The 25,805-nt window shown below is 45.2% G+C and overlaps 2 protein-coding genes across 10 annotated transcripts in view; one reads left to right on the forward strand and one right to left on the reverse strand.

The window, feature by feature from the left end:
- Positions 1–1,802: 1,802 nt before the first annotated feature.
- onecut3a (one cut homeobox 3a) lies at positions 1,803–25,037 on the forward strand. The gene is made up of 2 exons (XM_084356164.1): positions 1,803–3,115; positions 17,919–25,037. The coding sequence occupies exons 1-2, from the start codon at positions 2,077–2,079 to the stop codon at positions 18,209–18,211; spliced, it is 1,332 nt and encodes a 443-aa protein (XP_084212290.1). The 5' UTR covers positions 1,803–2,076; the 3' UTR covers positions 18,212–25,037.
- Positions 25,032–25,805, reverse strand: part of atp8b3 (ATPase phospholipid transporting 8B3) — a 41,528-nt gene continuing 40,754 nt past the window's right edge. For all 9 annotated transcript variants that reach the window (XM_084356159.1, XM_084356163.1, XM_084356160.1 and 6 more), the window contains one exon: positions 25,032–25,638. In XM_084356159.1, the coding sequence (XP_084212285.1) occupies positions 25,396–25,638 (243 nt within the window). In that variant the 3' untranslated portion in view covers positions 25,032–25,395. The remainder of the gene's footprint in view (positions 25,639–25,805) is intronic.

The raw sequence follows: 25,805 nt of genomic DNA on the forward strand, positions 1-25,805 counted from the left end.
TTCTCCTGATGGCACAAGCCAAAAGCCACCATCCCCCGTTGGCAATCAGCGAAGACACAGTTTTTTAGGGTCGTTACAGTGTGCCAAGGCCACTGATATCACAATTCATCAGTGGAGTTATGGATGGCGTTGACCTAACTGTTGGTAAACACTGGTCAGGGAAATTATTTTATGCAATTTGCAAATGATTAGTGATGCCACTTCCTGGATTGTTAGACTATTTTTCCCCCAGCTGCGGGTCGAAAGCCTAATGGCCTCATTTTACATAACATCGGTGGAAATGCCAAGGCTTCTTCTCACACTCGTGTTCACATAGTTTACAGAGCAGCAGAAGGCCTGCTGACACACACACACACACACACACACACACACACACACACACACACACACACACACACACACACATCACAGTGTGCTCAAACATGTCACAGAGGTGTCGATGTTGTGATTTTTCAGTTTTTCAGCACACACCCATGCGTCATTATTCGTGTCATTATCTCACTCTATAGACCCGCACACACACACACACACACACACACACACACACACACACACACACACAATTATGTAGCGATCCTGAAATAAATGCAACAATATCACATTTTTACGCACATTTTACGCACACATCACCGCTAAATCACATGCTAAGCACTGCAACATCACCTGTTTTAATAAACTGATTGATACCTGTAATGCATAAAGCTACATTTATCCCGTGTTCACACCAGTTGGTAAAGTATTTTGACAACTTCACCGCAGCTCAGTTTCCACCCCCCCCAAAACGCGTGACTTCTCCGTTAGCCCTCCACAGAAACCGATCCCTCGATCTCAACGTGCTGCCTGCTGTATCGCATCCATAGTGCGGGCTCCTGCAATAGGCACCAGCCTATCGATGCACCTCCTGATCCATACATACTTTGACATTGATGGATTGCTGACCTGGATTGACGTCAGCTAGCAGCAAGTTTTCATACAGAAGTTTGTCAAGGCACGAAAACATTATGTGAGAGTTTGTGAGGGGGAGAGTTTGATTCTCGTGGCCTGGATCCGAGGAGCAAAAAGATGCCAAAGGGGTCAAAGCCTGGAGGCTATGATGAAATGAAACTGCACAGATTTATTCAGCGAAGGGAGAAAAAATCACTTGCAGGAAAAGTTATGAGAGAGGAAGATTTGAGCCTTTTACTTTCCAGTTTGGAGACAAATGTGATTTGGTTCGGGGAGCTGGTTATCATTTAAACGTGCCAAAGGTCAAACCGCGCGGAATCTCATGTTTTTAACTCTCAAAGACATAATTCACATCCGCAAATAAATCTTAAATGTATGAGTGAGGAGAATGAAGGCAGGGGGGCTGTAAGCTCTGACCTCCTCTTCAAGACGAGCTGCGGTTTTCCTCCTCTCACTCGTGGCCTGATGTGACACATGTCAATTAATATTTAACCTTCAGGAGAGGCATCACATGCGCTGCTGGCGCCGTGTCAAACGCTTTTATCAGAGAAAACAAGACGCGAGCGCTCCTTATCCGCCTCAGTGTAAATGTTGCACACGCTGCACAGGACAAACTCTGTGTTTTATCTTAACAAGTGTCTAATGCAATCTTTTTCAGGAATTCGAGGCTCACTGTGCAACAACCCCGTGACACAGGGGTCAGTGACGTCAGATTGGCCCCAGACAGAGCGCGCGAGTGCGAGGAGGATACACCGCGGGGGCGCGCACATGCGCACAGGCTCGGTCTCATCTTAACAGGAGCGCGAGCGCGTCGATATACAGAGAGAGAGAGCAGAGCAGCGCTGTGGGTACACAGGAAGGTGCTCCACCAGCGAGAGATCCAGGCACCTTCACACACACCGAGCTGAGGTTTTGCGGCGCAGTTTTGTGTGGCGGCCGGGACCCGATCTTTTAAAACCATGCTGGATTGACTGCAGAGAGGCAACTACAATCAATGGCTTGGCTTTGAAATCGTTCAAAATTTATTGGAAAGGAGTGTGAGATAGAGCGACAGTGAGAGAGAGAGGGAGAGCAGCGAGGGAGAGAGCGAGAGAGTGGCGAGAGGGGTGGAAATAAAGATCATTTTCAACGATGGAGCTTACAATGGAAAACATTGGAAATCTGCACGGTGTGTCTCACTCCCATCAGACGAGCGACTTAATGAACTCCCCGCACGCGCGCCAGTCGTCGGCGTCGCATCGGAACTTGGTGTCGCACGGACGGTCAGCCATGGTGTCCAGCATGGCCTCGATACTGGAGGGAGCAGGGGACTACCGCACAGACCACGCTTTGTCTGGGCCCCTGCATCCGGCCATGACCATGTCGTGCGACTCCGGGATGAGCCTGAGCAGCACCTACACCACGCTGACGCCGCTGCAGCACCTGCCCCCCATATCCACCGTCTCGGAGAAATTTCACCATCCACACCCACATGCTCACCATCATCCGGCGCACCAGCGACTCGCGGCCGGGAACGTCAGCGGCAGCTTCACCCTGATGAGGGACGACCGCAGCCTCGCCTCCATGGGTAACCTCTACGGCCACTACCCCAAAGACATGTCCGGCATGGGGCAGCCCCTGTCCCCGCTGTCCAACGGGCTGGGGTCTTTGCACAGCTCCCAGCAGACTCTCAGCGCCTACGGTCCCGGAGCTCACCTCTCCAACGACAAGATGATCTCCTCGGGGGGCTTCGAGTCCCACGCAGCCATGCTGTCCCGGGGCGAGGAGCACCTGGCCCGGGGTCTCGGGGGCCACGGGGCCGGGCTCATGGCATCCTTGAACGGCATACACCATCACAGCCATCCGCACTCTCAGGCAAACGGGTCCATGCTGTCAGACCGGGACAGGCAGACGGTGGTGGGAGGCGGGCAGGGAGCTGGGTCAGGGCAGGTGGAGGAGATAAACACCAAGGAGGTGGCACAGCGAATAACGGCGGAGCTCAAGCGCTACAGCATCCCCCAGGCCATCTTTGCTCAGAGGATCTTGTGCCGGTCCCAGGGAACTCTGTCTGACCTGCTGCGGAATCCTAAACCGTGGAGTAAACTCAAGTCTGGCCGGGAGACGTTCAGGAGGATGTGGAAGTGGCTCCAGGAGCCCGAGTTCCAGCGGATGTCGGCGCTCAGGCTTGCAGGTGAGTGAGGAGACAGCTCCCAACCTGAGTGATGTGGAGGGATCAATTAGAAGTCAATGTGGCGAGACTGTCAATAGCTGCTCAAACAGACATTACTAGAAGTTATTAGTCGATTGTATCGAGTAAAACTTCATCACGACAGTTGGGGTGTTAAATGTTGGGGGAAATCTATATTTTGATTGATGCTACAATCCATGATAGTATAAACAGACGCTGTGCAACGGTGGAGGTGTTATAAACAAAAGAGTGGAGGCAGCTCTCAGCAGCAGTCTGCACAGATGGGTCTGTTTTTACGCACATATAGAGGTTTTACGCAAGGGTAGAGCATGGACACACACATCCTCTCTCTCTCTCTGCCTCTCTCCCCCGCTCTCTCTCACACATACAAACAAAAACAGAAACCAAACAAAGGAAATCAAAGCAGGATGCGAGCAGAATTGATTACATCTCACAGCTATTTCTTTACAGGTAAAACAAACTCAAATCCTTTGTATCAAACTTGATGTAACACTCTGTTACCCCCGCTGTCAAATCAGCGCGTCGTCGCAAACAAGGCTCGTCTGAGGCCTGGCCAGAGAGTCGAGGGGGGGAGCATGACCTCCTATGGATCAATACTTCAGGTCCAGGCGTCCCCTTTCAGAGTAGCACACTGATAAATGATCGATTTGGATCAGAGAGACAGAGACACAAACAGATGCGTCTTTCTCAGGCCTGTGTTGTCTCCAAAGTTGGTCTCGGGGCCTGTTTTTCTCAGACTCTTTATCGTGGTTTGTGATGATGTAAAGGACAGTTCAGCGAGAGACAAACTGTGACACCGTGTCTCCATGTTGTCACCCTGAACGGTTCATCCTCCGTTTGGATTTTTTTATCCCGCTAAACGCTGTGATTTGAGCCTTCCCTCCCCGCCCCCTTTAAACACTTACACCTGATTAACAAGAGGCAAATGAAACCGAGAGGGGTTAAAACAGAGATGTGTGTGTGTGTGTGTGTGTGTGTGTGTGTGTGTGTGTGTGTGTGAGTGAGAGAGAGAGAGAGAGAGAGAGAGAGAGAGAGAGAGAGGGAGCGAGGTCCCCTCTCTCATCGATGTTTGTGTAAAGGCCGCTGTTTAGACGTGCCGCGCTCCCAAACGTCAATCAGCTCTTCTGTGTCGTATTTCAGCGAACAGTTCAATTAAGCAGATATAGTGGCATATTTTAGTTCCAGTCAATGCCCTATTGAAAAGCACTTAATGGCATGTAAATTGTTCCTTTGCGCATTTAGTGGGGTTCTGGTAAATAAAGATTTAAACACTCCACAATTGTCTCTTTAAGTGCCACTGCTGTTAAAGCTAATTGGGCTGTGGGGTTTTATATCTTCCACACCCGGCATCAGGATAAAAACCCCCCCAATCCAATTGACATGTTGGAGTGCACACCTTCTGCATATCTAAAGGTTGGACAGGCCCAGGAGCTGCACATAGGTGTGAAGATGTGGAAATCAGGGCTGCGCACTCATCTGAAATTGCTCCAGTGGTGATAGATTTGATTTTGAAATACACATCCGCTCAATTAATTTTATTTTTCCTCCTTCAATCAGCAGATTTTCCAGCGCGCATTGTGCGTTGTGCATTAACCTGCTGCCACAATAGGTCTCTGAGAGTGAATCCCAGTCGGGGGGTGGGGGGAAATGACAAATGGCGCGTATGTAAATGACGGAGCAACATTTTACTTATTGCATTTAAAAATCACCATTATCCTCCTCGGAGCGCATGTGGGGCTGGGAGTGGGAGTTTGTGAGTGTGCTGGGAGGGGGGGGATGTGATGCTGAAAGTGAGGCTGGGCCATACTCGCTCGGCCACATCAATCAATAAATTCAAATTACTATTCCAAATTCATCACAGTCACACAAATCAATGCAGCTGCCCTGCTTAGCTAATGCGAAAATGCCAGTGTCTGCGCACACACATGACAATCCACCCCTGGAACGAAAAACAGAGCAGAGATAGGCCCGTTTGGAGAGGAGGGGGCGACGTGTGCCCTTCACGCTTAATATCTCCTAATGCAACGAGGGCAAAGAGCCACAGGCTTCCCCACCTATTGTGTCGAGGACAGCTTTAACCTTTGGATTGCTTTTTTTTTTTTTTAAAATAGATACATTTTCTCAGCATCTCAACCGACTTTATTAATAAATATTCAGCTTCATTTTAAAAACTGCACATGTAAGAGAAAGACGCGCGCGGAGAGGTGAGGTTTGGGAGGCGTTTAAAGATCGCGTTAACGATGAAAACAATTCGTCTTTGCATCTGTGTTGAATTCCACACTCCATCTCAATGTATTTGGTCGGGTCAATACGGCCCTGATCGATAAGGATAGCCAGTGCATCTATCAATTATCCCGCCTCAGCACTCTCTCCCATTGGTCTCTCCCCTGGAGCAGAGGAGGAGGGGGAGGAGGAGGAGGGGGAGGCTGGAGCCGGAAAAAGGGGGGAAATAGGACAGCTGTTATTTAAAGAAAAAACAAAAGCACTTTTTTTTTTTCTCTCATTATCTTTGCTTGTAATCGCGTTCTGCGTGTTGTCACTCACGTGTGCTTTGAGGCTTTCGGGGTTAGAATAAAAACACGACATTTTTTGGAAACGCAAAATATTCGGTTACATCACAAATCATCCCCTTGAATCGTATTTCAAGTGCTGGATATCCTTCATTCTTCTGTGTGACAGTGATGGGGTGCCATGGCATCCTTCTGAAAAAAAAAAAAAAAAAAGCGCAGTTGGTTTATTACCATTTGAATGGCCGGAGACACGTGCCAGGGTGTGCAGGTCAGGACCCGCAGGACACGCAGGGGAAACATTGTAGAGAATGAGGGGTGAGAGGCCTCTATTCATGTTTCAATGGACTACACGCCGTTTACACAGGCCTAATCCTGGAGCAATACTCCTCCCCATCCACCATCCACCATCCACCATCCCCCTCCGCCTGCCGCCACACTGCGCCCTCTCCCCTCCTGCTCCTTTGCCAAACATATTCTTAAACACCTTTAATATCATTTGGCTGCATCAAACTCCTAAAACATAAATATTCTACAATGAAACACATTTATCTTCATATGAAGGTTTACAACCCGCTTTTATTCTGAAAGGAGCCATGGCGCTGTCCAGAGTGCTGAAACACACACGTCCTCCTCCTCCTCATCCCCGCTGACCTGCAGCACCCTCCTTTCAGTTTCGAGGACAGTTCAAGGTGGCGAACAGGAGTTTTCACCAACACATAGTTAATAGCATTCGTGTAGGCCCTAAACACCATTATTTCATCCAACAGCTTCCTCCCATCGATCAATATTACAATCCACAATCGCGTCAATCACACCACCCCTGCTGCACCCTACTTTCCAGTCCAGCACCGAGCCGGGGTTTCCATTTAAATCATTTCTATTTCTTCTCGCTGAATCCAAACTGGAGCTGTTTATTTATTTATTTGTGTGTTTATTTTGGTGATGAGAGTAACACAAATAGTCCAGAGTCTTCTTCCTGTTTTCTCCTTTTGGGTCATTTAATCCAGGATGATGGGTTTAATTGGACGTGGGGCATTAAGATGTGATTGAATCTTAAAACAGGATTTCTTTTTTTTTCTTCGTGAAGAGATGGCTTGATGTTAGCCTGCGAAATGATCGATTGCCACTTTAATAATTGATGTGTGAGGGGAAGATAGGGGGGTAAACAGTGCAGCTGCGGTTTCAGAGCCTCGTTGTTCGTTAAGCACAGCAACGTGTGCTGTAAGTACTGAGACACGCATGTACAAGCATCGCCTTTGAAAACCCTCTGGTGGTGGTGGTGGTGGGGGAGAGAGCAACAGTCATTTTCTTGAGGTTTTACCTCCAGGCTATTTGGTTTTTAAAACCCCGGGTTCATGCGGAGCTCATTCCGCGTGAAATGACATCTCACGGCCTTTGCATCGTTATCTGGAGGAGGAGGAGGAGGAGGAGGAGGTGGAGGAGCTTGGCTGTGTGTGGCAATGCATCCGAGTCTGAATCTGCTTAAATGTAGAAACATGAAACTACAAGACTCTTCCTGTCTGATTCTCCCGCATCACGCAGGACAACACGGGCGAGAGTAAAGCCCGCATGCGTGTCGCCTTCCCCCGCTCCTTCCCTCCTGTGTGTGTATGTGATCGGGATGTAGAGTGCGTCTGCGCCACATTGTTAAGGCCGATCTGGCGAGCCCTGAATCTGTATCGATTTCCATTCCCCGGCCTCTGCTTTCCATCTCTGGAGCTGCGCCATGCAGCCATGCAACCCCCCCCCCCCCCCCCCCCCACCATCACCACCACCACCACCTCCCCTCCACCCTCCATCTCCGCCATGCAACACCATTTCTCCCATTAACGTCTCACCCTTCAAAACACACAGCAGAGCGACTAATAAACCGCGTGCTCTGGTCAGAGTCGCTGACTCGTCGGCGGCTGCGCGCTCGCTCCCCGCGCCGGAGACGGATTTAGCAGCGTGAGACGACTTTAAGTTCACAGACGGTTAACCTCTTTTTCTCGCTCATTATACATCCCACCCACACTCTTCCGGTCCCGCACACACCGCTCCCACCAAGTCGACCTTATTATTCAAAAATAATGTAATTTTAATAGAAATCAGATTAGCGACAGAGGCAGCCTGCTGCACGGTATCCAACATCCTCACACACACACACACACACACACGCGCGCACACACCTCGATCCAATTCACACGGGGGGCGTGCTTAGCAATTATAAATGCAGTAGAGGTCTGGGCTCTGTACAGTCTCGGATACCGTCTCTTCTATTTTAGATGATCAATTCCTACGCTACTCCGTCGCCCCCTCGCCAAACCGGATCGATAGGAGAGAATGACCTTTAAATCAAATTGCTGGCAGAGTCGACTGAATGCACGCGGCTCGCATCAAAGGGTTAATGGTACTTTGTGTGTGCGCGTGTGTGCGTGTCCTTCCCTCACAAAAGGGTTTAAGATAATCCCAATTAAATGTCATTATTCGTCTTCTCAATCAGGGGAGGAAAAAAAACAAAACGAAACGAAACGAAACGAGGATTTCTTTTTGTTTTCTCTAAATGTGTGTCGCGTTGGACAAACACGTCGTCCTGTGGTGACTTTTGACCTCGACACAATCTGCAGCGGTTTGCACAAGATGGGAGACGAGCGGCGGCTCCAAAGAGCAGAGCTGTTGTGCAATTAAAACGTTGACCTGTGTGGATGCAGCCCGCTGTTATGTAACGAAGGGAAGCTCCCAAATAAATAAATAAATAAATAAATAAAAAATCTGGGTCTGCACTACAGCTTCCTCTGCTTCATCTGACAGCTACAGCAGAGCCAGTGGAGTCTCCCATCTTCTGATTTTTTTTAATTTTTTTTTTAAAAAGCAAAAAGTTACCTGAGATGTCAACACTCGCTGGTAAACAAGTAACTGATTACTTTTTTTGGGGGAGGTGGTGCTGGTTATAAATCTGCATCCAGCGGCGCTGGAGCAGCAGCGAGGCGGCATCTTATCTGAAGCCCTGACAGGCCATCGGTTATTAAAGGGCCGATAATGGCTTGTTTAATGCGCAGCCTAAGAATACAAGGCAAGGACATTGTCCACGCAATTAAAGAGAAGAGGAGGCACCGCTCCGGTTGAACACCGCCACAGCGAGAAGTCTGTGAAATCTCCTAAATCAAGAGGACGAGTTCAGATTATCACGCGTGTTGCTTACGTTTTAATTTGGACATGAGACATTATCTTGGAGACGCGTTTTCCTCTTTTATTCACGAGTTTCAGTAGAATTTGTTTCACCCATTAAAGGAAAAACAGGATTTTAAGAGCCAATACATGATTCAATGTGCGTTAAAATACTAATGTATGCTGCAATCAATTCTGAGTCATGTAAAAAAAAAAAAAAAATCAAAGAGCAGGTGAGCTCGATGGGCCTTTTTGAAATGAGAGACTACAGATGGTTTGTACGGAACCTCTGTAAGTCTCTCTGTACAGGGTCGATCACAACAAAACCGCAAACACACACACACGCATGCACACACACGCACACACACACAGCTTATCGTGCCCACAGATGCAACCCGAAACTCCGGTTGGGCAACCCCACACAGATCAACAAAGGAACAAAACGACTGTGAAATCAATTGATGAACGAATCGATGTCAGCGCGCGCACAGCCTTTCATATCACATGTTATTAAATATAACGAGCAGCTCGCGGATTATCCTGCAATTAATAATTTGCGTCTAATTTGTTGCTTTACTGAGCCGGTGTGAAACAAAAAAAAAACCGCTGACTGTTGTTTGTGCAGCCAGTTATTCAGGATTTCTGCATGTGTTGGAAAAAAACCACTGCAAGACGTGTGTGTGTGTGAGTGTGTGTGAGAGAGAGTGTGTGTGTTTGACTTTTCTATCGCCAGAAAATAAGAACATTTATCACAGACTGTAGTCTTAATAATCTGATTTACACCATCAAATATAAATCCAAAAATTGTCATTATTTACACTCATGTTGTTGTTTTTATTATTTTTATTATATTACTCTTTTTTTATTAGTAAACCTCATATAACTTTTTTTGTATTATTATTATATGTGGTCAGAATTAATTATTAAAATTATCTGGGACTGTCTTGAAATAGATAAATAAATAAATAGATAGATAAATAAATAAATAAGGAATTTGGACACTTTAAAGCCAATTTGATTTGCAAAAGACAATAAATGCAGCTTCTTCAAAATAATAAACCTTAATAAGAATAATAATTTTAAAAAAAGCTCTTAAGAAAAGAGCCAAACGTGCTGCAGAATAATAACCACGCGTTATTTATTTATTATCATGTAATCTAATATTCTTTGTTCAGCACTGCGGGGAGAAGAAACCATACAAATGCAATCACACGTCAGCGCAATAAGAAATATTTCTGTTGACTCTCTGCTCACATGATTGAGTGAAGAACTGTATTGAACTGAATCTGGGAAAAAAAAAATTCCTGCATATTGAAAAGCTGTCTGACTGTCTGTCTGTCAACAGTGGCCCCATCAGCTGACTGCAGATCAGCTCGTTCTCCTGCGACACATAAGAAATTAGCAGAGAGACTGACAGCTGACATTTGACGAATATGAGCACGTTTGGATTAAAAAAAAAATCCCGTGATGCAACTTTGTATTCACACTAATGGTGTAAAATTCAGAAGAAGGTAGAAATCTGACCTGAGATCTGTGGGTATCTGCAGGTTTGGTCATCTTGATGCATCCACACAAGGGAAAAAAAAAAAGAAAATTAGTTCAGTTACTTATTTTAATTTTCTCCCTCTCGTCTGTTTCTGTTTCAGCTTTTTTTTTTAAAAAAGTGTGTGAACTCTGTTCAGCGGATGAAAAAGGAGCTTAAAGTCCTGGCAAAGGTTTCCCGCATGAAACACAAACATGAGGAGAATATTCCTCTAAATGTTAAATGATTTTAATAAATTGATCATGAGGTGGATTAAAATTTGAAGCAGCCAAATGGTTTATTTATTGGTCACTTTTAAAAGTAGGCTTTCTGAGTTTTTATTAATTATTCTATATATTTATTCTAACACACACACACACACACACACACACACACACACACACTCCTCTCTCTTAATTCCTCTCCTGATGAACTGATAAATGACGCACAGCGGGCTCACACCTGTTGTCTGCGGGCGAATGAAACCGCGCAGGCACCGAAATAAAGCGTCACGATCATTACCGCTATATCACGCATAACTGGTCAAAGCAATTATGAATGAAATCAATGATAATCGCAGATAAGAGTATCGCTCTAACAATGGGGCCACTCGCACAAATAAGTGGCACATGCAGACCAAGGCTGCTATTAAACCGGCAAAGAAGAAAAAAATAATAATAATAATAATAACGCACGTTAAAAATTCAGTCAGAGGCTTCTCTCAATGGCTCAGTGCATTTAATTATCTAAAACCTCATAAGGAGCGTGATCATCACAGGCAGCAGCCTTTACTGATTATTGATTTTCTTTTTTAGCACTATGCAATTTCTTAGCTTTACCACTGGGCTGCTAATAACACGTTGGTGCGAAAACAGAGCTGATTAAAATCATATTTCTCAGGTGCGTCTTGCGCGTCTCCAAACTTGACTGAGAGCGTCACATTGCCTGTTTTTTTGTAAATGAATTTAAAAGAAAAAAGAAGAAGCGAAATGTTGCAGGCAGGGAGACTTAAGTGAGGTTGGATGTGGGCGAAGGTGTAGCTGAGTTCAGGTTGAGTGTTATTGAAGTGCTGCAGAAGAAATGCCTCGCAGCTGAGTCGCGGCACAAGGCAAACAAACAAATTGTGTCGCTTTATCAGTATATTAACACCAATTCTCGCTCATTACATTAAGGGGTATCGAGCTGGAAGTGTTTGGGCCTGGCGAGAGAAAGAGGGAGGGAGGGAGGGGGAGCTTGGCATTGCCCTGCAGCCACACTGAAATAAATGCCACAGTATGGAGACAGAGGAGGGCCGCGCGGATACGCACGCTGCCATCAATCTTTAGGGCAACAGTCCATGAGAAACAGCATCCACGCTATTTAATAAATACACTTGAAGCTTACACATCAAACTTGCCCAATCACGCTTCGTGCAATCCGGAGAGGATTGAAGCTACATGCAAACAGATGATGGGCGAGGACAGGGCACGCTGCAGTGTGTGTGTGTGTGAGAGAGAGAGTGTGTGTGCGTAAAAACGCGCCGAACCGTAACCGGTAAACATGTTTATTGGTAAATTAATTAAATCAGCAGACGCTGACCCCCCGTCTGCTTTACAAACAGGGCTTCAGGAGAGCATTTCAAAGAGAGAGGAGGAGTGTTTGGAATAATCCCACATGCAGATGTGTGATCGTGGCTTCACGGAGCACTACAGGCGCAATATTAGGCCGTTTGACTTTCTCATTATGAGCAGGAAGGGCAGTGCTGATCAATAAGTGATTAATGCTCAAGATGGACTCACATCTGCAGGGACAGAGGGGAGGCCAGAGACAGCTGCACACAGGTGATCACCATTCACTCTTTTTTTTTTTTTTTACTCTCTCGGATTTATTTTTTTATTTATTTATTTTTTAAAAACGTAAACCAGGATCATGCCGCTTCCTTCCTGGTGTGTTTTCGCGTCTCCACCCCGTCATGAATCTCCACCACCACCACCACCACCACCCCTCCCCTCCGAGGCATAATTAATTGGACGAACTGAATTTCACACACGAATTATTCACGAATCTATCGATCGATATTGAACACCCAGGGCCTTTCTCTTAACCTCGCTTGGTTTGTCGTGAAGCGAGGAATATTAATGTCATCAGTGGAAGAGAAATAGGCCCGAGTTGGGCCGTTTTCACCCGAGCGGAGAGGATAAGTTGGAGAAATCACTCATTAAAGAATTTAATAGTTTAAGAGAAAAAAAATTTAGGAAGATTAACTGCGGTGTGTTCGTGTAATATTCTGGCAAATTAAAATGTAAAATAGGACCCGGGATGGACATTTTTTAATCAGTCTTTGTGTGTTTGTGTGGAGCCTGAGGGATCCATTCAAACTCCTGTTCACAGTCTCACACACATCTGTGCAGCAGCAGCAGCAGCAGGAGGAGGAAGAGGAGGAAGAGGAGGGTGTACACCTCAGAAAACACCAAACCAGGATTTCTGCTCTTGTCCGGCTCGCTCTTTGTGCATGAGTTTATGTGCGTCTCTCTGCTCGGTGCCTACTGTAGCTCTAAAAGCTGCAATGATCGATTTTTTTTCTTTTCTACGCTGAGCTTGGTTCAGTAATCAGGGCCCCCTTCCTCACCGATCGATCGATATTGATTACTAAATCCAGCGCCTGTAGCAAAGGCAGCGCACTATGGCGCCCCTGTGCAGCCGGGGCCACGGCGAGAGCGACACCTGCCGACCGAAACGGCACAAAGCAAGCGGGTCGATGAGGTGGCAGGACGTGACTGGGCCGGTGGAGACAGAATCTGGCACTGTCTGAGCACTGAGGCAGAAATACTGGCTCACTTTTTGTGTGCTTCTTGCAGAAAATAAGTCTTAATCTTCAGGTTTAAATAGTCGAAAGCCCTCAAAATTGTAATTAAAACCACAGACCAGCTTGTTGGGTTTCTTGGCTCCTCAAAAACAGGATCCATTCATGGATTTCAGGGGAATCCTCTTTCTGTAACCAGATTGACTCGTGTTGATTTTACTGCCTGAAAAACACACACAATGACAGTGTCAAGTAAAATGTTCTCCACGTGTACGTCAGCCAAAATGTTGCTACTTATCGAGCTCATTTGATTCATTTTCATTAAAAGAGAGAAAAAACATGTATTCATCAAACACTTACAATTTAAAGCCGTTTGGCCAGGGTGTGTGTGTGTCATAACATACCTGTGCAAGGTCACATACACATACACACACACATGTGGGGGACGACAAAGGTCATACACTGGATTGAGGCTATTCAGGCGACCTGAAAGCTGCATACATTAAATGGAAACTCGTAAATCTATATTGATAATAATATTAACTGTACAGCTCCAGCAAGAAAAAGGAAGGAGGTCCGATATAAATGTATGCGTGGCAATCATACGAGTCAAAAGTGTGAGAAAAGTCATATGTGAAATCTTAAAAATCTGTCAAATATGCAGCATTTTCACCTTTTACATCCACATGGCTGTTCTGGAGCCTCCCAGAGACTGTCGTGGCGTTCCCAGAGATGTTCAGGGAGGTGGAGGTCGTCTGGTGACCGTGGAGGTAAAGCACACGCTGCTCCTCCTCGGTCTTCAAACAGGCCGACACTGCTGCTTAAGGCTCGTCGTCCTGCTGGGAAACAAATCCTCTTCCACACAAGTTAAAGCCGGACGGGACGGCACGTCTTTGCCGAGTAGATGCGGTAGCTTCTCTTCAGGTCAGTGGGGAGCTGATGCAGTGCAAGTCCTCCCCGCACATGTGGCAGAAGTAGAGTGTCCACACACGTGGGTATTTTGAGGTTTGTGTTTGCAGCAGTAAAGTTAAAAACTGTGATTTGTAAACAAGAATTTGTGAACATTTTGGTTTTATTTGGTAAATAATTCATGTCAGACTCGCTTTGTTGTTGAAGAAATGGTTTAAAAACTGTTGGCTGCACACCCCTGACTGAGTTTTAGTGACTAAAGTGTGTTTTTTGCTCAGCTGGTTTTATTTAGTGGCTACAAATGTTCTGTTTGCGTAAAGATGGAGGCTCAATATATTGTTTGCCAGTTAAAGGCACTTTAAGGTGACCAAACCAACTAGAGTGTGTATTAAATTTGCTTCTACAGTGTAGTTTGGTGACCCTGAAGACAGCAATTTGACCTCAGATGTTTTATTTTTATCTCCTCGGACAACGGAAGGGTTAACTAGGAAACAGGATAACACACATCAATGAACAACACTCAATGACTGCCATTTTATTAAATATATGACTCTATAATTTGGTCAGTGTCTAGATTATAGATGGAGACATTACCAAAACAGTTCACACCGAGGAGCCTTCGTGGTTTGGTGTCAACTATTTGAGAAAATCCCCCCAAAAATATGTGTGGAAAAAGTCAAATAACTCATTTTTACAAAAGCTTTTCTCAATTTTTTTATGCTAGACACATTTCAGACAATCAGCCACAACTGACTTATGCCTTAATAAGAAGTATGAACTGACTAAACTGCATTTTTAAATTACAAAAATAACAAACAAAAAAATATCTCGGTGGTGGACTCAGACCAGAATGTCTCTTGTCAGATGTTGTTGTCATATTGATGAATCTATTTTCTAATAAATCTATTGTACGGGTCGGCCTGCCAGCGATTGTCCCTGAAAACGCCGGATAACATCTTGTTGGCATGTGGTTGTAGGTCAGTGTGACTCGAAGACAGGCAAGTGCTTGTGGTGTCATTAGATTGAGAGGAAAAGACAACAAAAAAATGTAATTTCAGTGAATGCAGGCCTCATTAATGTGAAGGATTCCCTCACTGAAGCTTAACGTTTTGTCCTGCTCGACCTGTAGAGACTTTAACTCACTGCGACAATGTAAAATATATCAGCTTAAACGCACCGTATGTAATTTCTGCTGCTGCCATTCAAAACAAAGGAAATAAAATAGTGTGATGATGTCATGAAGCAGCATGGGATGATGGGAGTTGCTGTCTTCACTGTTAAACAACCACCATCGCTGATAAAACAAATCTATGTGGGAGAAATGTTCAGGGAGGATGTTATTTATTGAAGTTTTATTCAGGTTACGTTTAGTCACGTTCGCTGACTTCCTTCCTCCCTCACTGACGTATAATCTGGTGTTGAAACGCACGGTTACCTTGAGTAAAATTACAGATTTTTCAGGGTTTGAACATTGATGGAAACATTTGGGATAATTTTAGTATAAAACTCTTTAGTGTAAAAATAAATAACAAGGGTTGGTAACAATTTATAATGACCATCATGAATAAGTGGTAAATTTATAGTTAATTAATGCTTTATAAAACATTTATTAAGCAATTATTTAGTGTAAAGTTGCACCTGATGTTTATAGTATTTTGTAAATGGTTAATAAATACTGTGTAATTCATCTAAACATTATCTGGATGGCCTTTATCAAGTTGCAAATTATTTTTATAAACCTTTACAATTGCTTAAGTGATGGTTTATAAAACATTTCATTGGTTGTTAACTCTTAGCGAAAGTTTAATTAACTATCAATGTACCATTTATTAATGATGGTGACCATAAAGAGTTCCCAAAACATCTAGTCCTTTTCGAGGCATATTAATGCAGAAATGTTAGATAGTATACCTCCAAAGGTCCAAACGATAAAGTGGAAAATCTCCCTCCTCTTCCTCATCGTCATGACAACCCTTAATCCGACAATAAATCACAGCATCATATATGATAACGTACATACTGTACCGTACAAGCATGCATTTAGACAAATTTGTATATGGCACATTAGCATGTGTGTGTTTGTGTGATATACTGTACACGGCCGTAGTGTTGATGTGAAATATGAATATGATGGATGGGCCCGTGTGCAGGTTAGACATCTGTAGTAAACAGATTGGACTGCAATGGCTGATCAATGGGCTCTGTTCCACTGTAATTAGACACACAGCGCCACTGCTTGGCTCCAGCCACTTCAGCATAATCACAACCTTCCCCCCCTAAACGCACACATCCGCACACTCATGCACACACACACACACACACACACACACACGCACAGCACAAAAAAAAGTCTGTCCTTAAATGCATGAAGACACACACACACACACGCGCACACACACACACGCGCACACACACACACACAGCGTGGGAGTGAGACATTATTGAAGGCGAGTATGAGAGTATCAAACAATACGGACGGCAGCAGGTGGAGACCCCACAGGGATGGCATCTCTCTCTCTCTCCAATTTGCTCTCGTTTTATTGAGACAGTAGGGAAGCTGAGAGCGACACAGGCAGGATTTCGATCCTCGGCCAGCAGGGGAACATGTGGCTACAGAGGTGGTGCCTTAACCTTACACACACACACACACACACACACACACACACACACACACGCACACACACTCCTTCTACATCATCTCTGGGTGCCGTTTCTGCCTCGTTTGAACGCTGCACCTCCACCCGTCTGCCGCCTTCCAACCGTCTCCTACAAATACCTTGAGTTACAACACACTTACCCACAATACAACATTCTATTAACTATTAATTTCTGTGTTCGCCGGTCTACAACGCCCCCTCGGACCCCCTCCCAAACGTAAAAGAGTGCACTCGGTGTGTTTTCTTTTGAAAATTGCTCTGCGTATGGGAAGGGGCTCGTAGCAGCCGGTGCATGCAACTCTCGAGTGTTTGTGTTTGGGGAAGGGAGGGAGGGGGGCAGTGGGTTATAAATACCCTCTCAGAGCTCAATAGAGTGGGCTCCAGTGGGCTATGTTTGAAGTAGCAGACTGTAGACCTGCTGGGGGGGGATTCTGACCTCAGTCCCTACAGAGAACCCCCCAATTCCTACAGCAAAGTCGGTCAATATCTCTCTTTCTCCTTCACTCGCCGCCCCTCCCTCCTCTTCTCAGCTCCTCTCTTTGGTTCTTATATATATATATATATATATATATATATATATATATATATATTATCATGCAGCTTTATATATATATATATATATATATATATATACACACACAAATGCACACACTTTGTATTCCTCCTCCACCTTTTCTGTTCTTTTCTCTCCAACCTTTTCTTTCCCTGCCTCTCCTCTATCTCTCTTCCACACACACACACACACACACACACACACACACACACACACACACACACTCACACAAAATGCTTACTTTTGTGCAACAGTCACTCAGTCCCCCATTGCGACTCAAACTGCATTAATATTGAATCAAACAGCAGTGTCTCCAGCTAGCAGGCAACAGCCAGTCCCACTCCCCCCCCTCACCCCCCTCTCCTCACCCCATCTTTCTCTCACCGCAGGCTGGCTCCCTGTCTGCACTCTGCAGGATGGAAGGAATATTCCCACTGGGCAGGAGGCATGGATTAGCTTTAAATCAACTTTAATATGGCAATAGAGATGGAGCTGTAGAATCTCTGCTGGTGTATAAACTAGTTTTTATGTGTTTAAGTATTGGCTAATGATACATTTAGTTAACTTCCCTCCACTCTCCTGTCTTTGTTATTTAATTAGGAAAACACGTCACTTTTGTATATTTACCTTGTTTTGTGTTCTCTTTTCCCCTCTCTGCCTCCCACTCTCATCCCAATCCCTCCCACCGCTGCCATCCACACCAAGCCTGCAAGCGCAAAGAACAGGAGCAACACAAGGACCGCAACACGGCGCCCAAGAAACAGCGTCTGGTCTTCACTGACCTGCAGCGCCGCACGCTCATCGCCATCTTCAAGGAGAACAAGCGTCCATCCAAGGAAATGCAGATCACCATCTCCCAGCAGCTTGGCCTGGAGCTCAGCACCGTCAGCAACTTCTTCATGAACGCGCGGCGCCGCTGCGTGGACCGCTGGCACGATGACCACGGTGCCAGCCCCGGGCAGCCGGGCACATCCGCCACCACCTTCTCCAAGGCCTGAGAGGAGGTGAGGACCTTCAGAGGGCCCGGGGACCAGGTTGGCACAACAGGCGACATGGGAAATTGGCTGTGAGACCTGTCTTTAACAACCCAGCCTGGCCTCGACCGTCTGAATGTGTCCTCTGCCCGAAAAAAAATCCTTTGTGCCATGCAATCATCTTTTTTGTCAGTCAGAATTTCAAGCGCTCACCTGAAACAAGCATAATCTAAAGGTGAATTGTGAAGTCAGGTCCACTCTGCATTACTCACATAAGGACAATCATTGATTCTGTCTTTTTTGAAAGAAAATCATTTTTATGGCATCTGACAAAGTAAAGAGACACCAAAGATTTGATGTTTTTTGTTGGACGGTACCAGACATATACGCCGGCCTCCTTCCACCACCCAAGTAGCCACAGATTCTGCTTTTTCTCCCAACTCACCTCCTTTGTGTCTGCCTCTTATGAGTCTCTCTCTCTCTCTCTCATCCCCTCTACGCCGGCACACGGAAGGGCGAAAAAGAACGGCAATAAATCTGACAACAGAACAGCACATAGTCTTATTATCCAAGCCCCATCCTGCACACACAAGGCCGTCATAAAGAAAACAACGCAGCCTATGAAAAAAACAACAAGGCTTTCCAATTCTCCGCCTCTACCTCCCCCTCCTCCCGTAGTCTCCTTCATTCCTCGGCCAAAGGTATTCCCTGATGGCCAGCCATTTCAGAGAGCAGCTCAGCCTGATCATACGGCAAACTAATGAATTGAAAAATGAATCGATGCAGACGGAGAGAGAGAGCGGGGCCTTGACCTCCTCCTGAAGGTGAAACTCAAGACGCTCGGCAGTAAGATACTCAGGTCTTCCAGGCCCAGGTCTATATTTTTTTGCACAGATGTTGGAGGCCTGTAGGGAGACATGTCATTGTTACTCTTAGCCTGAGCCTAGAGTCTGTGTTTCTCTGACCAACAGGAGAGGCGGGCGAGATGTCTGGACATGCTCTTTGTTCTGCTGGGAGCTTTCCCTCTGATCAATAACTTGAGAACCGAGCGACAACAACACGCTCGGGCATCCAGCCAACTACATTACAGCTGCATATGAAAAGCTGAATGTAAGAGGAGCACATGGAACCCACTGGAGATGGGGACACAAAGGCCTCATAACAGCAGCAGCAGCAGCAGCAGCACACCTCTCCCTCCCCGGTCCTGCCTGCCTGCCTGTGCCGGCAGAGCAACAGTGCCCCCTGCTGTCGATAGCACAGACCTGCATCCAGCAGAGCAATGGGGCTTAGAGTGGAGGAGAGGGAGGGAAGAGCCACTAGATGCTGAGGAGAAGTCATGGCACAACACATTCAGGCCCTCGCAGCTCTTTGAAGGCAGATCAATAGCTAACCATTATCCTATTGTTGTTCCTCATCCAACCAGCACTGGTGAAGCCGGAGGAGGGGGGATGGTTAAACTGAATGCTGAAAACACAGGGATTTAGCAAAGGCAGGGATTTATTTAGCCAATCCAAATCTTAAAGAATCCATAAAACACAAGTACAGAAATAACACGAGGAGGGGATAGAAAAGTACAACAGAGTAAAAAGTAACAGCTTATCGAGTCAGACACATATTAGGAGCAGTGGAGGTTTTAATTTACTTTTTGGAGGCTTCATATTTTCTCAAATCACTCTTCCATTCTTTCATTGCATCTGTTTGCAAAAAAAAAGAGGCTCTCAACAGATGTGATCAAACCAAATCTCCTGGTTATTCCCACACAAGGGTTATCAGTAGCTAACCCGAAGCCTACCACCACACTCAGCCGTCAAAATGCTACAATAATTAGTGCCAATGCTTACTGCCTTAATGCGAATCAAAGAATATGGTACTAGGGTTCACACACAGCTACAGTGCGCCCCCACTGATGACGGGCGGTGTGTGCCAAAGCAACCAACAATCAGCTTTTAACTGAATTAAAATATACTTTTTTAGTAAAACAATGAAAAAAAGAATCAGATTTTAAGGCATACAATAACCAAACCTCAAATGATACCACACACACACACACAGTATGTGTTACAAATACAAAAGGAAATGTCTCCGACACATAACTGGACACATTTTGAAGCAGAAGAAAAAATCTCTCATTCTCTCTTTGGTTCTCTACCTCCTCTATCCCTCTAACTCCCATTGCCCCCTTCTCTTTCTCTCTTCCTCTCTATATTGATGCGGGTATTTAATTAGTACCATAGACACAAAGTTTCTATTTCTTGTTACTATTGTGCTCTGTTGTGCATAAGTAAGGCACCTTGTTGATAAATCAAAAACAAAAAAAGGAAGGACTTTTTAAAAGGAAAAAAAAAGAGGGATGCAAGGACCGAGACCAATGAAGGATGTTTTTTTTTTCTTTTTTTGTTTTTTGCATTCTGTGTGAATATAGACTCGGATGAGACATTTACCACGAGAAAGAGAAAAAAAAAAGAAAAACAGGGAGCTGCTGAAGAGAAGAATAAATGACGGACGCTCTCTCTCTTTTGGCATTTCACGTCAGAGACTGTGCTACTCTCAGCCCCCTTTAAGCTGAGCCCCAAGAACGGGGTAAAAACGGAGGGGGACGAAACGTGACCTCCAAACGTCCCGGCTGAATCCGTGTGTTTTATTGGAGGCTGGGGTTGGGAGGGGGGGGGAAGCTCGGGACTCAATAGTTATCTGTATGGTCTTAAGATGCAACTGTAGCATTTCCAACAATGTAGTCAGATTAGAGGTGCAGATTAGATAAGAGGTGGTCATTGTAGAGGAGCTGATGGAGAGGTACTGACTATAACTTCACGTCGCTGTAAGCAGTGAGTTAACGTCGCCAAAGGATGATGAGCTAAAATCGATTTGTGGTATACAGTTCAGCGAGCGTAGGTAAATAGCTAGATTCAGCTCTAGGTATTAGGCTGACAAAATGACATTTGTTTGTAGTGAGAACCAATGTGGCTACCTCACTAAGCTGAGTGGTTTGTGAAACCGCCACTAATACCAAAGATACTGCAGCCTACCGGTCCCAAACTGCCTAGGGGGACAAACAAACCAAACCAAAAAAAAAAGAAAAAAAAAAAGCCCCCCCTCTTTGCCCAAACACACTGACTATACTCCACACACACACACACACACACAAACACACACATGTACATTCATACTAACAGCGCAGTCGGACTGCATCCTGCCACATAGGAGGAGGTGGCTGCCTTGCAGACAGAGTTGAGTGCCTTTTCCCTTCAACCACGGGTGGGACTGCACTGGACACACGCATACACACTTACACGGGCACACACATCAATGCGGGTGCATGCGTATAGCTGCACACCCATTTACAAACATGCACACATTCAGACAATGCACCCATAATTGGATGGACAGAAAGGGGGGCCAAAGAGAGGGACACATAGTGGGGGCTGTGTCAGCATTTTCTCAAATATTGACTTTCCATCTTGATACACTAGAATACAAGCACTTTATCATGTAGAAAGTCTATAAAACATTTTCTATACACTATTTATTTGAAACAAAATTATATGTTACTCCTTACTCTGTCAGTCTTTGTTACTGTATCGTTGATCTTCTAGTAGCTCGCAGCCTTTGTGTTTTTTATTTTTTCCTCTCTCCGCCCGGTGTGCTCAGACTCTCAGCCGCTCTACCTCTCTCGCATCAGAGATATTTTTGTGTAACAGAGAAAGAGGGGGGTAGAAAGGCCGAGGCTCTGAGCGCTCGGAGGGATGCTGTAGTTGTAAAATCTTACCACTAAATGTCTCTCTCTTCGCTCTCTCCACTGCGTGCAAGCACAGAGGCTGCACTAGAAAAGTGTGGAAGACTCACTGACAGTTTCTAAACACAAATTCTCTCCTCCCTCCACCTTGTCTGTCCAGTCGACCTCTCCCCCTGGCTAGTGCTAAGACTCGGTAGGCGTGTGTTGACAATTAATTCTGAAATACCTCAAAAACCTTTCATGTAAACTTTATGTAATTTAGACTGAAAATAATACTGCTAATGATAACAATGATTATGAAACTATGATACTATGATAGTTAGTTTTGGAACTTGTGACTTGAAGCTTTATACTGTTAAAAATTCCTTTTATTTGTTTGCTCATTTCTCTCGTACGTTCTCTTGTTTGTTTTTGCTACGGCATGTACTTACTGTTTTCATAAAGGAAAAAGACATTGTGAATGTTTCTGTGGAGGGTTTCACGAGAAAAGAAGAGACAGAAGAAGAGAAGGCTAGACTAGAGAGAGCGAGGGGCAAGAGCTGCTTACTTCAGACACGATGAGTTCAAAGCTCTCTCCAAGGCGGGTACATTTAAAGGAAAGAAAAAACAAAGGAAAAAAAAATTCAAAAATATGATTTGGGCTGAAATCTAAACCAAAAATTTGATGTTAAACCAAAGGAGGAATAAACCTTTTACTCATTGTTAGCTTTCTTCTGCCTTTAAGTTGTCTTTTCTCTGAAAAAAAAAAATTCACAGTTACTTTTGAAGGTTCCTGGGTGTGTTCAAGTGCTCCTGATGTTCTTAGAATATTAAAGACCAGCACCTCCTATTGAAAAGAAGGTGCGCTTTTTTTTTCTTTTGTGCATGGATATTGTATAACTGTATAGAAACCAACAGGAATGACCTGTGATTTTGTGGGGAGAGGAGGAGGATGGAAAGACTTGGGAGAGGGTGGAGAAGGGGTGGGGGATATTTTGGTTATCAGAACAAACGAAAAAAAAAGGGTGGGAGGATTTGGGTTTTAGGCGTTGGAGGGGTCCTTGTTTTTAAAATTTCCGTCACTGTTGGATTCACTGGTTGTGTGCATGTGTTGTTGCAACCCTTCCCCTTTTCCCCATGTTTCTTTGATGTATATAAACCCAGACAGTAGGGGGCAGTGTGTGCTGGGGGAGGTCAAACTCCTCTCCTCCCAATCAATAGCATTCAATCTTCATTCCTCAGCTTGTGGTTCTCGCTCGGGTCCTGAGATGTGTGTCTTGCTTTTCCAAAGACGGGCTGTTCACTTGGAGTTAATCAGAGGGACACACACAGGCCCGAGCGGCCTTGAATATACCTGTATGTCTGTCTACATGCTTTACTTCAATCTGTGTATGTGTGCTCATTTGTATCTTTGTGGAAGACAAAGTGTTTCTTTTTTATGTTCCTTTGCTATGGGTTGCAATATTTGTCATGCGAAAAAATTTGAAACCATTTCTTACTGACTGACCGACCAACCAACCGCAGAACCATCTGGCAACCGATAATCCGACCTGAAACGTCGCCAGCATTTGCTGTCAAACAGCATATGCGTGTCTTCATTTCCCTGTGGGATCAAAGGCTGCCGATGGGACTGACGTAGACACCCCCAGTCACACTGTGCTCTCCCTCTTCTGTTACCTGTTAATCAATCAGAACCAAGTGTCTTTGTGATGGTAGAAGACAATCAGTTTCAAAACAAGAAAAAAGGTAGAGAGAGGGCAGGCCAGTGGGGAGGAGAAAGGGGAGGAGGGTAGAGCAAAATCAAGGGAAAAGAGGCTCTCTGAGTTGTGGCGAGCTGTAGTGTAGAACGACTGCCCCACCCGCCCCTCCACTCTTCCAAACATCACATCTCCCATCCCTTCACGTCCAAATCTGTTCACGACACTCCAAACCAAAACTCACTACACGTTTTAAATCCACTCCCTCCCTGTCACATCTCACCCTCCTGCACTCCTACTGCCACTCTGTAGTGCACTGCAGGAGTAGAAATGAAGACATGTGGTGCAAAGACCATGTTTCCCATCACCCGCCATGATTTTCCTGCTAATCTAATGATGATGTAACCAGCCGCGAGGAATAAAAAAATGGCTCCGGTTGGTGGCTTTTGCACAGAGAACTATGCAAACACCTGACCCCCCCAATCTTAATCGTTGCTGCTGGGTCAGAGTGTACAACCCTCAACCTCCCGTCCCTCCCCTCGACATTTAAACACTCCCACTCACACTTCCATGACCTTTGCCCATTCCCCCTCCCTCCCCTGAGCCCAGAGCGGGCAGAGTCGCCCCCCAGTCACTCAGGCTACAGTAGAGAGTGGCCGGGGGGAGAAGAGCACTACAGCGGCACACGTTTCACCAGACTGATGTCGTACAGCTTTACACGAATGCCCCAAACTGCCATTGACATCAAAATGGAGTCCATGTTGATGTTTGCAAAGCTGATCCTCCCCGCTCATGGCTCCATTGTACTACAATGTTTGACTGTCTTTGTCCCCAGCGCCAAGGAAGGGCCACAATCAATGCAAAGACGCTTACATTGTATTTACTTAAGTTTACAAAGTCGTCTGGAGATGGTGGCTTATATTGCACTCGTACAGACAGACAGACACACAAACAGACACAGGCACATGCTGGAGAGGGTGAGTCTGCCTTTTGAGAGTGTTTGCTGAAACCAAAGATGAAATCAGAGGTATGACAATCTGGCTACCAAACCTAGAAGACAATGTTCAGCTCTCTGGGCTGCTCTACGGGTCCTGTGATTTACCGGCCATGTGGATATTCCACCTATTGCACTTACACACACACACACACACACACAAACACACCCTGGTGTAAACTTCCACACACACACACTCCTCCGCCCACACAGAAACGAGGGACAAACCCACTCACGACGTCTGGTCAGAAAGCCTCTTTTCCCTCCTCCCACTGCAGAAGCCGGAGAGCCTGTGGAGGACTTTTAGTTTCACTCTAGTTGAGACTTTTTGAGAAGGAAAAAAATCTGAGTAATAACTGTTACAGAAAAATAAAAACTTAAAAGGATAATATGGGTAAAATTGCGTGTTTTGAAATAAATTAACAAATAAAACAATTGTAAAACAAAGCTGTGCTGTCGGTTTATTGTGTTTGGTTTGATCTTCAAAGGAAATCCCCTGTGACCCCAGCAGATACAAAAAATATTTTTCTTTTTCTTTTTTACCACAACAGTCTCGAACAACAAAGATCAGATACGTTCATGCTGAGGTAAACTGTCTATGTAAAAACATTACACAAGATATAAAGTAGATATGTACAGTATGCATTTTGTACATGATATGTAGCAGAAGATAGTAACCATACAAAAGATTCAAGGTACTACTTGAAGTACAGACATGAAATTAAACATCTTTTCAGCTCTAAGTTGGAGATTATATCTAAATGATCACATTTTTTCCCATTTAAAAACCTAAATCAGTCATTATTCACAGTCCGTTTGGTGCATCGCTATTGTCCTTCATGTGAATTTTGCCTTGTGAGGCAGTGAGGTTACTACTTGCAGTCACCTTCTCATCCACTGTCGGCACTGTGCTGCGGATGGAGGTCGCTGATGGGATTTGGCGTCCCGGCCCGGCTCCCTGAGAGATGGCGTAAGAGGACCGGCGAAGAGATGTTCCTCGCCTCAGATGCGCCCTCAGCTCCACCGGCTGATGGGACGCACTGTGGACCTACATCACAGCCGGGTGAGAGTCGCATTGTTTACATGCACACCAGTTTCCAACGATTATTAAGAATATGACAACATCCAGAATATGATGCAGGTTATGTAAACAGCATATTGTATTTGGATATTCTGAATTAGGCCTTTATTCCGTATGTAGCATTTTCTGATTAA

The sequence above is a fragment of the Pagrus pagrus genome, assembly GCF_965226575.1.
Source record: "Pagrus pagrus genome assembly, chromosome: 6".
NCBI lineage: Eukaryota > Metazoa > Chordata > Actinopteri > Spariformes > Sparidae > Pagrus > Pagrus pagrus.

Coding starts and splice junctions, on each gene's coding strand:
- onecut3a (XM_084356164.1), top strand. CDS start 2,077: ATGGAGCTTACAATGGAAAACATTGGAAATCTGCACGGTGTGTCTCAC. Junction 3,116..17,918: donor GTCGGCGCTCAGGCTTGCAG/GTGAGTGAGGAG, acceptor ATCCACACCAAG/CCTGCAAGCGCAAAGAACAG.